We start from the raw sequence: 13133 nt of genomic DNA, 5'->3' as shown, positions 1-13133 counted from the left end.
AAAATAGCAACTTTATTCAACAACTTGGTCTGTCCCCTGTCATACTGCTACACTATTTTTGTTGCAGAGCTTCAGTGTTTACGTTTGAACGGCGGCTCAGTATTGGCCGGCTCTGGTCACGTGAGCAGCACGACGTATGCGTGCGATGCTAATCCAGGAGCCGTCCAATAATGAGCCCGCGATCAGACATAAACACTGAAGCTCTGCAATGAAAATAGCATAGCAGTATGACGGGACAGACGAATTTGTTGAATAAAGTTGCTATTTTTGCGCACAAAAAGTATTCTCGTCGCTTCATAATATAAAGGTTGAACCACTGTAGTCATGTCGACGGTTTTAACAATGTCTTTAGTACCTTTCTGGACCTCAAAAGCAGAGGTGTAAAAAGTACTCAAAAATGTTACTCAAGTGAAAGTACAAGTACTGAGTGAAAATTTTACTCAATTAAAAGTAATAGTATCTGTCCAGAATCATACTCAAGTAAAAGTAAAAAAGTACTACATTAAAATTGTACTTGAGTATTAAAAAAGTAAAAGTAACAGCAAGAATGAAAACTAGAGATTCTTGTTTAAGCTTTTAATCTCTAAAAACATGAAGTGAATGAACCACATACAAAGTTTTATCCTCCTTTAGAACTGTTTGTGTTTAATTGTATTTAATTATCAAACTATAAGACTACTACCTAATGAACTACCTGAACTCTTGTTATTTAACAATGCCAAGATAAATTAAATTTTTCATTCGAGGGCACCTTTAAGCAGAAGTTGATTTTCAAAATTGTGAGTGTCAAGCCTAGCTCTTTTGGGGCTAAAAATCAATCCTGCAGTGCCTGAAACAGTGTCTGAAACACAGGCCAGATATCCATCCAACTCTTTGCTGGCTTCATGTGTTGTCTGTTTCAAAGAAGCGAAAAAATCTTCATCATCAGAAGAACTGTTGGCCATGGGTGCTCTTGATTCTGTGGCTGATTTTTGACTTCCTCCATTTTCTTCCACTGACTGTTATACAGTGGGTACGGAAAGTATTCAGACCCCCTTAAATATTTCACTCTTTGTTATATTGCAGCCATTTGCTAAAATCATTTAAGTTCATTTTTTTTCCTCATTAATGTACACACAGCACCCATATTGACAGAAAAACACAGAATTGTTGACATTTTTGCAGATTTATTAAAAAAGAAAAACTGAAATATCGCATGGTCCTAAGTATTCAGACCCTTTGCTCAGTATTTAGTAGAAGCACCCTTTTGATCTAATACAGCCATGAGTCTTTTTGGGAAAGATGCAACAAGTTTTTCACACCTGGATTTGGGGATCTTCTGCCATTCCTTCTTGCAGATCCTCTCCAGTTCTGTCAGGTTGGATGGTAAACGTTGGTGGACAGCCATTTTTAGGTCTCTCCAGAGATGCTCAATTGGGTTTAAGTCAGGGCTCTGGCTGGGCCATTCAAGAACAGTCACGGAGTTGTTGTGAAGCCGCTCCTTCGTTATTTTAGCTGTGTGCTTAGGGTCATTGTCTTGTTGAAAGGTAAACCTTCGGCCCAGTCTGAGGTCCTGAGCACTCTGGAGAAGGTTTTCGTCCAGGATATCCCTGTACTTGGCCGCATTCATCTTTCCCTCGATTGCAACCAGTCGTCCTGTCCCTGCAGCTGAAAAACACCCCCACAGCATGATGCTGCCACCACCATGCTTCACTGTTGGGACTGTATTGGACAGGTGATGAGCAGTGCCTGGTTTTCTCCACACATACCGCTTAGAATTAAGGCCAAAAAGTTGGTCTCATCAGACCAGAGAATCTTATTTCTCACCATCTTGGCAAACTCCATGCGGGCTTTCATGTGTCTTGCACTGAGGAGAGGCTTCCGTCGGGCCACTCTGCCATAAAGCCCCGACTGGTGGAGGGCTGCAGTGATGGTTGACTTTCTACAACTTTCTCCCATCTCCCGACTGCATCTCTGGAGCTCAGCCACAGTGATCTTTGGGTTCTTCTTTACCTCTCTCACCAAGGCTCTTCTCCCCCGATAGCTCAGTTTGGCCGGACGGCCAGCTCTAGGAAGGGTTCTGGTCGTCCCAAACATCTTCTATTTAAGGATTATGGAGGCCGCTGTGCTCTTAGGAACCTTAAGTGCAGCAGAAATTTTTTTGTAACCTTGGCCAGATCTGTGCCTTGCCACAATTCTGTCTCTGAGCTCTTCAGGCAGTTCCTTTGACCTCATGATTCTCATTTGCTCTGACATGCACTGTGAGCTGTAAGGTCTTATATAGACAGGTGAGTGGCTTTCCTAATCAAGTCCAATCAGTATAATCAAACACAGCTGGACTCAAATGGAGGTGTAGAACCATCTCAAGGATGATCAGAAGAAATGGACAGCACCTGAGTTAAATATATGAGTGTCACAGCAAAGGGTCTGAATACTTAGGACCATGTGATATTTTGTTTTTTCTTTTTTAATAAATCTGCAAAAATGTCAACAATTCTGTGTTTTTCTGTCAATATGGGGTGCTGTGTGTACATTAATGAGGAAAAAAATGAACTTAAATGATTTTAGCAAATGGCTGCAATATAACAAAGAGTGAAAAATTTAAGGGGGTCTGAATACTTTCCGTACCCACTGTAATTTCCAGGTCAACAAAGAGCTTAGAACCCAAGAGGCGACACTCTGATACTTTTTAGGCAACAGTCACTAGATGGCGCTCCGGTAGCGCGGCTACTATTATGGGGTGAAAATATTAACTGGACCATTGAATCCTTCACATCTTATGCACCCAAAATCGCTGAATTTCACTGCCAAATCAGAAGCACAGTAGAACAGTTTTTTAAATTGTCACCAGTAAATTGTATGGCTCCTACAGTAAATGTTGTATTGTCTTATATACGTTTTATTTTACCAGTTGTGGAATCCAACCATTCATCCATCTGAGGTAACGTAGTTAGCCTACTTTATTGAGCATTTTCATTTTATGAAACTTTACACATTTTTTAATAGTAAATTAATAATTAATTAATTTAAGATCATCATGTTTGCAGCGAACAATATATTTCAGACCTAGTGGAGTAATAATAATAATATCTAGATCTGAACTGAAATAAGCTATATTGTACGTTTTAATGGATCACGCTACAAACATAATGATCTTAGGTTCTGCTGTGTCCATTATCGCATAATTCCCACTTTTGGACACTTTTGCTTCAATGGACATTAGACAACACTGCAAAATCAAGCTGTTATATTCATATATTTATTGTCCAACATTCCCAATTTTTCTGATGCATGTCAAAATTTCAATTTCATATGTCGGTATTAATTCAGTGTTTATAAGTCTAATACTAATACTAGATCTTTTAAACTGACTGAGAGCAAAAAGTTTTTGTGAAAAAGGTTTTATTTATTTATTTATTTATTTATTTTTAAACAAAGCAGCTGATATTGCCATAGAAACTAGTGGACTGCCAAGTCGCCTTCACCCCAAAATGGCAGAAATACAAGGCTGCTGCTGGCGCAGGTGTTGCAATGGAACATTCTGTTGAGTGTTACTTCTTGTTAGTGTATATTTTTTGAGGTCAAGGTGCTGAGCATTGTGGTAATTGATGCAACATGACGTCACTTCCAAAGGACCAATGAACATGTCTGACCAATTTCATGGAATGTGAAAATGAATCTCATTGAATAAATAACCATTAAATTAAACTGGTCATCAGCGCAATTCAATTGGTTTGGTAATAGCAAAAGAAAATAGAATGAAGTGATCTCCAAAAAATAAGTACTTTTTGACTGTAAATAAAATTGTAAGGAGTAAAAAGTACTCTTTTTTTCTCAAAAAATGTAATCAAGTAAAAGTAAAAGTATTGATTTTTAAATGTACTCAAGTAAAGTAAAAATCCCCAAAAATAATACTTAAGTACAGTAATCAAGTAAAATTACTCAAGTACTTTACACCTCTGCTCAAAAGGTGCAATGTTGTTGCAAACTATTATAACTCGGACTTTCAGGGAAAATATTTAAAAAAAAAGACTGAAAGAGTTGAAGTCATGTGACCATCTGCAGTTCGTTTATAGCCTACATTTAGCTTTTGACTACTGCTATTGTATTTACTTCTAACTACTATTCTATTTACGCTTCAAATTTTAGAAGATCATCACGATGAACAAAACATGTAGGAAATCATAAGCTTTTGTTAGCCACAGACCTTATTTTCTGCAATAATCCAAAAGCCAAAGGAAAAGTCCTATGCTATCCAGGATGATGCTAACTTCCTGGTTGGCCTACAAAAATACATCATCCCTGCACCACTCTATACTCTTATCAACCACTGAGAATCTTTGTTTATGTCCAGAGAGGGGAACTAGACATCATTTGACTGCAGTGAGCACCACTTGGAATTGGAACAATAAGTAAATGTACTTTAGATATAATCTAAGAAGTCAAATCATACTTTTTTGTCATTTTTATAAAGAGAGAAAAATAAATATGATTCTTTGAAACTAGTGCAACCATTAATTCAGTGAACATTTATGTTCACAGTTTGTAGATTGTTAGTTGTTAGCAAATATATTTCTACTTTTTCAAGAATTTATCGATGTCTATATCATATAAGCTACTGTACTTCACAATTTTGTGATCAAAACAGTATTAGCTCTCTTGTCATACAGTATTTGGCCACAAGAGGATGTTTATGGAATTTGCATGAAGATGAGGGGTGATTGTGGAAATTACCCTTTGGCTGTGATGGTGGAGCAGCTTTTTATATCCTTCTTATAATGATTAATGATCTGAATAGGGAAGGATGATCCTTGTTCAGTGTAAAAGAGCAGCTTCCTCTAGATGGAGTGAGGCACGTGCACGACTCCCTTAGATGCCACCGCTCTTCTGTGCCCTCAATCAGACTGTAATCCTGGATTAGAGGAGCATGTTACTGGTCTGGGATTACTGTTCTGCTAGCTGCAATTTTATTATTGATAGTGTGCCACCATGTTTTATCTGATATTCGGTTGGACTATTGTTTATTATTCTTTTCTGTATATATAGACTCTGACTGTCTCTCCTCAATTCCCCGCTCTCATCCTTTTATGTCCCAGGGAATGATTTAAACTTATTTTTTCTTTTTTGCTGACAATCATTACATCTCTTGGATACTTTTTATCATGCCTTTAATTCCGTGTCCCAGACCAAGACTTTCAATGTAAAAATATCAAAATCCATTAGAAAAAATTAATTGGTACATCTTTTAAAAATGATATATGACAATTATAAGCAATTCTGATTTATTGTGTGAAAATACTTTTAAAGCAATTTATATGTGTTATATATGATTTAATAAGTGTTTATATACGGAAGAGGATTAGGGCCAAGCAATAATAAAAAAATAAAACCATCTTGAGATTAAAGTTGTTAAATTTCGAGAAAAAAGTCTAAATAAAATGTTGAGAATAAACTCATTAAATTACGAGAAAAAACTCGTTAAATTTCAAGAAAAAAGTCGAGATAAAATGTTGAAAATAAACTCGATAAATTACGAGAAAAAAACTCATTAAATTTCGAGAAAAAAAGTTGAGATAAAATGTTGAGAATAAAGTCATTAAATTACGAGAAAAAAGTCGTTAAATTACGAGAAAAAAGTCGTTAAATTACGAGAATAAATTCGTTAAATTATGAGAAAAATGACGTTAAATTTTGAGAAAAAAGTCAAGATAAAATGTTGAGAATAAACTCATTAAATTATGAGAACAAATTCGTAATTTAACGAATTTGTTCTCGTAATTTAACAACTTTTTTTCTCATAATTTAATGACTTTATTCTCAACATTTTATCTCGACTTTTTTCTCGAAATTTGACGACATTTTTCTCATAATTTAACGAATTTGTTCTCGTAATTTAACGAGTTTTTTCTCATAATTTAATGACTTTATTCTCAACATTTTATCTCGACTTTTTTCTCGAAATTTAGCGAGTTTTTTCTCATAATTTAACGAGTTTATTCTCAACATTTTATCTCGACTTTTTTCTCGAAATTTAACAAGTTTTTTCTCGTAATTTAACGACTTTATTCTCAAAATTTTATCTAGACTTTTTTCTCGAAATTTAACGAGTTTTTTCTCGAAATTTAACAACTTTAATCTCGAGATGGTTAATAATCCTCTTCCGTATTTATATTTAATATATTTACTGTATTAATTTTTTATTGTGTGACAATTTCAAATTACAAGTTATTTCAATGATGACTAAACATTTTTTCATAATCTTTTTTTTTTTTTTCAAAAGTTAGTGTACTTGGTTTCCAAGGAGACAACAGTATCATGCATGATGACATGCATGGGACATGATGTGTGGAAAAAGAGAATCAAGGTAAATATCACTTATAAACATTTTATTAGATAGATAGATAGATAGATAGATAGATAGATAGATAGATAGATAGATAGATAGATAGATAGATAGATAGATAGATATGTTATGCTCTTATATAATAGTACTACCATCTTGCTTTTGTCTTTTAAAGTAAGCCTCTCTTGTTCTCTCCTATCCCTGTTCGGTCTCCCTCTATCCCCCCTTTCATCTCTCCATCATCTCTTGATCTTCTCCATGACTGTAATCCTCTATGAAGCGAGTTAAGATCCGTCTCACAGATTAGCCTGATGGTGGGTCTTCAAATAGTTGCATGACAGCCAGAGACATGCAATTACAGAAAAACAATATACTGACTCTTTATGCTTCATTTACAGCTAGAGGTTATTCAGAATGTGCGTGACTTGTAGAAGACTCTGTAAACACATATAAGACTACTAACAATGTTAAGTTTATGCCGACGGATATGAGAAGATCAGTAATTTGTAGATTTCTTCTGTCAGAGATGCAAAGACAGTTGGTTTTTGATTCTGAAGAACAAATCCTTGGGTACTATTCTCAAAAAAGAGGGCTTGTTGCTTTTTTTAACCGACCTGATGGCAGAGTTAGTTCTGCTTGTGATGCACCTCCCCTTCCCCATGGAGTTTATAGGTTACTGAAAGATTTCAGCAGCTGCGTGTAAGAAGATTAGGGAGGAATTAACGTCATTCCTTTGTCATTATAGAAATAAATTGATATTTGGTTTTAATCAGAGGGAGGGGGATGGAGGGAGAGCACCATGTCAGAAAAGCAGACAGGCTTTTAGGCAGGGTGGGAAACGCAGACCGCCAGGCATATTCACAAACACAGATGCACAAAAGTGGAGCTCACATGGCACCATGTAACTTTTGATGCCTAGTGTGGAACTAAGGGTCGTTACCGTGTCGGAATGGGCGACACTTCCAGATGGAAAGGATGCTGGGTAAGGAACTCCAGAGAGTTAGACTGATCCCACACCAACTCTTTATTTCTCCTCGCATCAGATCCTGGAGCTCAGGCCTCGGCCATGAACTTTGCTCTCACGACACTGAGGCTGATGTGCCTGGCCTGGCTGTGGCCCGTCGCCCTGCTCAAAGGAAGCAACACGCAAAACCAGCGCAGGCACAAGGACGTCTACCTGGGTGAAAACACACGGCACAAACATGGAGGGTAAGGATACTTTGGCTAGCTCCTTATACTCAAATTGCATTTAGGAGCTTTCTTCAGCTCCTAAATGCATTTGCAGAATGCTGTTGTAGTTTGAACTTCGCTTTGTGTATTATCAATCAGCTCCATTCTGTTTAATTTAAATACCCTTGTCAGTCTGTTTACACTCTTGGTCTTATTTATTGTGGTTGTGTCCCTGTGGATTGATGTGTAAGGGTTTATTTGAAGCTCTGTGTTATGACCTGCACTTTGGGATTGTTGGATTGTGTGTGTGTTTGAGGGTGTAATTAATTGTGGATAAAGGAACTCTGTAATTAGAGCTCATGGTTGAGCTGGCTATGTGAGGCAAAAAACAAAAACTGCACTGGGTAGTAATTTAGTCTTTTAGTACTGATCCGGAGGCAGGTCATTCTCAGGTAACAGTGCCATTTGTGGCAGAAAGTTTTTTTAATTGGATGGATGGATAGATAGATAGATAGATAGATAGATAGATAGATAGATAGATAGATAGATAGATAGATAGATAGATAGATAGATAGATAGATAGATAGATAGATAGATAGATAGATAGATAGATAGATAGATAGATAGATAGATAGATTGATTGATTGATTGATTGATTGATTGATTGATTGATTCTCAACAACCCTCTCTTCCAAACCTCTAGTTTCAGTCCGTTCTGGTTATTTACTCAAAATGTAACCAAGAACTTTTGTGTACAGGTATGTTTTTGCTTATGTCTCTTACATCATAAAAATAAATCATCCCCATTTTGTCTTCTTTCAAACAGACGAATAGACTTTAAAATGAAGAAGTCTGACAGCACCAAATCTTTGCTGATTAAATCAGAGCAGCTCTTGCGAATCGAGGATCACGATTTCGCCATGAGGCCTGGTTTTGGAGGTGAGGGAATCCTGTCCTTTCAAAAAGCCACTTATGAATTACTTTTGGACTTCAAAATCAGTAATGATGGTTTTATTCTCAAAATAAATATTTGTTGCTTTCATATACACTGAGCATCATGTGTTATCTTGGTCTTTATGGTTTATTTGAATGACATTGGGAATGAAATCTCATTCAGCGGAGTTGGCACAAATTCATGTCGTGACATTCAACAGCAGCACAGAGAGGTACTACAGATGGGACAATTTCAGGAGACAGTGAGAGGGGGAAAAAAAAGATACAATGATGTGATTAACCAAAAATCTACTGATGGGAATCGTGTTGCGTTTTTCTGATGGAAATCACATACTTTACACTAGCCATTTATGTAAGTGGCAGGAAATGACCTTAAATGTTCTTTGAAAATCATGTTGTTGTTTTTTTTTTTTGCTATATGGATCATTTTTGTAAAATAATATTATATATAACACTATATTCTCTGAAAATGCTCACATGCATTTTAATCTGCTTATATTGTATGAAACATGCTGTGCCGATAGAGATATCATCTATACTTGCTGCTGTACGTATATGTCCATTGAGAGATACCACACAGAACGGGGTTAAGTACTGTGTTCTGCCTCTGTTACAGTGGCTGAACTCAAGATCAAGAGCTTTAAAAGTCACAGCAGGGCAAATGACCAGAATGTGACTCTGGCGCTGAGATTGTCAAAAATGTAGGTTAGAATGTCATATGCGGTGCGTCCACATCAGAATAAAAAACACTCTGACCCAGATTGGTAGTAGTGGTAAGCAGACAATACACTGAGGACAGATGTGTTTTATGCACAGTAATCTGGATTATAATTCTAGTCGGTCTCTGAGAATGCCTTAGAATATAGCTAAATCTTACATGCTAGCCAAAGGTTGCTGTTTTTAGAATAAGAACATTGAGTGGTGTGCAGTTTTTCCAATCAAATAATCTTCTCAGACCTTTTGTTCTATATGTGATTTTGGGTCCATTTAGGTGACGTTCTGGAAATGTATTTGATAAGTATTGAAACATTATAATGACCATGTTATCTTATTTCATGCAAAAGCTTTTGTACTAAAATATATATATATATATATATATATATATATATATATATATATGCTAATTCATTCTAACAACATGCTAAATCATGCTAACAACATGGTAATTCATGCTAGCAGCATGTTAACTTGCTAAAACATGCTAACAACAGGTTAAATCATGCTAGTAACATGCTAATTCATGCTAGTAAAGTGTTAACACATGCTAATTCATGATAACATGTTAAATCATGCTAGTGACATGCTAATTCATGCTAAATCATGCTAGAAAAAGAAAGGTTCCAAAGAACATTTGGTTCAATGGAAAGATTACGTGGATGTTAAAGGTTCTTCATGGAACCATTTGTTTTTAAGAGTGTACAAATATATTCATTTCCATCTAAAATCTTGATGTTGAAAAAAATCTGTGAAATATACTGTTTAGCATGGTACTTAATGATTTACAATGTTTACATGGCACTCCAAGTTACTTCAAAGAATACCGTGGTATATGTCCAAAAAAGGGGTAGTACCATGGTACTTTTTTGTTATTTTGAGTCCTAATCCCTACATATGAACACTGAGATACAGCTTTATTTTAGTCCAGATTAGGGAACATCAGTCGTGCTGGTGGTTCTCTGAAAACAGTCATGTGCGCTGAGTTAAATCTCTGTTTGGAGGAAGCTTAACATCTCTTTTCAGAGTTTATTTGGTTGATGACACAGTCGTGAGGCGACTATTTTAACATTCGACACAATTGACACTTTATACAGTAGTCATCATTTGAAGTGGATCAAAAAAGTTCATCAGAAGAAGGTTTTAGGACAACTTTGATGAAAGGTTTTGATCCACTTTAAACATTGACTATCATTTCTTAGTCATATCAGTTAGTCAATGAAATGCCCATTTTATATACTATTTGACCTGTTTAGTTTGTAGTCTGAAAGAGAATTAGCATTTTCGAGCTATAAACCCTCTGAAATTTATCATAGCAGTTTTCGATTAATGAATAAAATAAGGTCTGTGGTAAAATCTGATGTTTTTGCAGAGATGATTCAGTGATGCTCTATTACTCAGAAAGAATGCAACTGGTCTCCATGTGTTTGTTTAATGTGGTGCAGATGTGTTGGATCTCTATGTAGAGTTGAGAGATTGATGTTTTGATGTTCAAACTTTCTGAAGAAAAGCAGCTGACACAAGATTCAAAGCAGAGTGCTTAATTCAGATAGATGCAACTATGATAGTTAAAGGTACTAAAGAGGATCTTTTCGTCGACTGAGAAACCAAAGACTGTTAGTGAGTTTTTGAAATGAGCGCATGCGTAAGAACAACCCCCCTCCTTCACAGCTCATTTCGAGGGAACGCCTCCCAAAACTCGTGCACGAGTATTGGAACACGAGTGTTTACCACCGGCATTCGCTGTGTCGTGTTAGTGGATTCATTATGTCGGACTCACCGCAGGTAACTCATAATATGCAGTTGTTACTCCTGTCTCCTGACAAAAACATTGCATGCGGCGCCTGTGGAGTGTGGAAAGTTACTGGAGCGCGCAGCTGCGCACGTCTCTCACAAGGAACGTCATGGCAGTGATTGACAAGCCAGAGGGCCAATCATTTACGCGATGATCGCGTAAACGATTGGCTGATGTTTTTAAGGCCCTACCTCGTGCACAGATGATGTACAGTATATTAATATTATTCCTTTCAGTGCACCTAATAAATAGTCTTTTATCAGTTAGTAAAGACAGTTTCAAGTAATATTGCAAAAATGTATAAAACAAAACATCCTCTTTAGCACCTTTAAACATGTTTTTCAAGTCACTCTGCTATGGCAATGCAAATTGCATATAGTCCTTCTCTCACAAATATTTACTCATTTGATTTGCTTACTGCCTCCACTGATGGGTTTCAGAAGTAAATAGGTGGTGATCTGATAGTGTCAAGACAGTTAACATTGCAGAGATGGACTACATTGAATTTATTGGTTCTTCAAGGTTACATTAATGATTCTTTTGAATTTAAAGAAGAAATATTTGAAAGACAAATGCAATATGGGACCATTTAAATGATAAATGTAAAAGAACACAAATGTAGTAACACAAAACTCATGATGTGTGTGTTTAACTGTACACTGTCATTTGAACAAGTCTATAGTACACTGATTTAGGTCTCACCAGCCTTAAGATCACATAACCTCAGCACCACATCAGTTCTAGGTTTCTAGATTCGGACATTACACATTAATTACTTGCAGTTCAGTAAATGAGTCAGATTAACTGAGAAACTTCATAAAATGATTCATAAATGATTCACTTAAAAACCCTCATGTTGTGTTCCAGCCAATTTGACCCTGAGAAGATTTTCTTTTCCCCGAAAATGCTTGTTATTGTTATCACATTGGACTAAAACTCACACAAGGTATAACATTTATAATTTTTGTACTTTGTTACACCTTGTTACACTTGTGGTGTTCCTCTGATTGCCCTTTTAATTGCTTGTAAATCTCTTTTTATTAACAAATATTGGAATAAATCTTTTTGTTACCTTGTTTTCTTTCAGTTAGCATGTATGACTGAACTTGGCCTCGCTGATCTGAGTTTATGATAATATAGCATGATATGGGATTTCCAAGCAATTAAAAGACGTTTTTGACTGGGAACACCAAATTAGGTAAAGGATTTTTAACACAGCGCAAGGGTTAAAGGGATAGTTCACCCAAAAATTGTAATTCTGGCATCATTTACTCAAGTTGTTCCAATCCTGTATGAATTTCTTTCTTCTGCTGAACGAAAAGGAAGATATTTTGAAGAATGGTGGTAACCAAACAGTTGATTGGCCCTATTGACATCCATAGTATTTTTTTTTTTTCCATACTATGGATGTCAATGGGGCCAATCAACTGTTTGGATACCCATATTCTTCAAAATATCTTCTTTTGTGTTCAGCAGAAGAAAGAAATTTATAGAGGTTTGGAACAACTTGAGGGGGACAGAATTTTCATTTTTGGCTGAGCTGTCACTTTAAGAGATCAGGAGTTATGAGCATCTTTTGATCGGCAGTCAGACTGGTCGTGCTGAATGTTTTGATTCACTTAAATGAACCAGCTCAAAAGAGTCATTAGCTCATGACGTGAATCAGACTTCAATGATCACTTTTATGGAACCAATTGAGTAAGAATCAGTTATTGTTCCCAAACCTATAGAGGTAAAAAGTTAATGTGAATAGCACAGATCATTTGATTTTGGACGAATTTGATGAGAAATTGTTCAGTTCGAACTGACTTTAGTATATGCACATATATAATGAGACATTGTTGAATCTCTTCTGAGACTCTTTTTTTCTCAGCAGAAAAATGAGAAGCAGAAAACTATAAGTCACCATTTAGCATCATTACTGTCTAGGAGACACAATTGAGATATTAAAAAGATCAATTTGTGTTTTTGTTTTTACTCTATGTGTGATCTTCCCTCAATTCTGACTGTTTCTTTTCTGTTTGTGACATTATGCCCAGGTTCAGCTATTCCAGTGGGCATCGACGTGCAGGTGGAGAGCATTGATAGCATTTCAGAGGTCAATATGGTAAGTGTCTGCTCTTTTATAAATTACTTTTAACCTTTAACCTGTTGGCGAGCTCTGCACACCCTCAACTC

The 13133-nt window shown here is 36.2% G+C and overlaps 1 protein-coding gene across 3 annotated transcripts in view; it reads left to right on the top strand.

Moving 5' to 3' along the window:
• gabrr3a (gamma-aminobutyric acid type A receptor subunit rho3a) overlaps positions 1-13133 on the top strand; it is a 35460-nt gene that overhangs the window by 9972 nt on the left and 12355 nt on the right. For 2 of the 3 annotated variants that reach the window (XM_048181613.1, XM_048181611.1), the window contains exons 2-5: positions 6260-6343; positions 7366-7531; positions 8319-8431; positions 12995-13062. In XM_048181613.1, coding sequence (XP_048037570.1) covers positions 7389-7531; positions 8319-8431; positions 12995-13062 — 324 coding nt within the window. In that variant the 5' untranslated portion in view covers positions 6260-6343; positions 7366-7388. Of the gene's footprint in view, positions 1-6259; positions 6344-6538; positions 6637-7365; positions 7532-8318; positions 8432-12994; positions 13063-13133 lie in introns of those variants that run through there. The other variant, XM_048181612.1, reaches the window with a different exon arrangement.

The sequence above is a fragment of the Megalobrama amblycephala genome, linkage group LG2 (genome assembly GCF_018812025.1).
Source record: "Megalobrama amblycephala isolate DHTTF-2021 linkage group LG2, ASM1881202v1, whole genome shotgun sequence".
Classification (NCBI taxonomy): Eukaryota; Metazoa; Chordata; class Actinopteri; order Cypriniformes; family Xenocyprididae; genus Megalobrama; species Megalobrama amblycephala.
The sequence above is the reverse complement of the archived record's forward strand: the minus strand, read 5'-3'. Positions and strand labels throughout refer to the sequence as shown.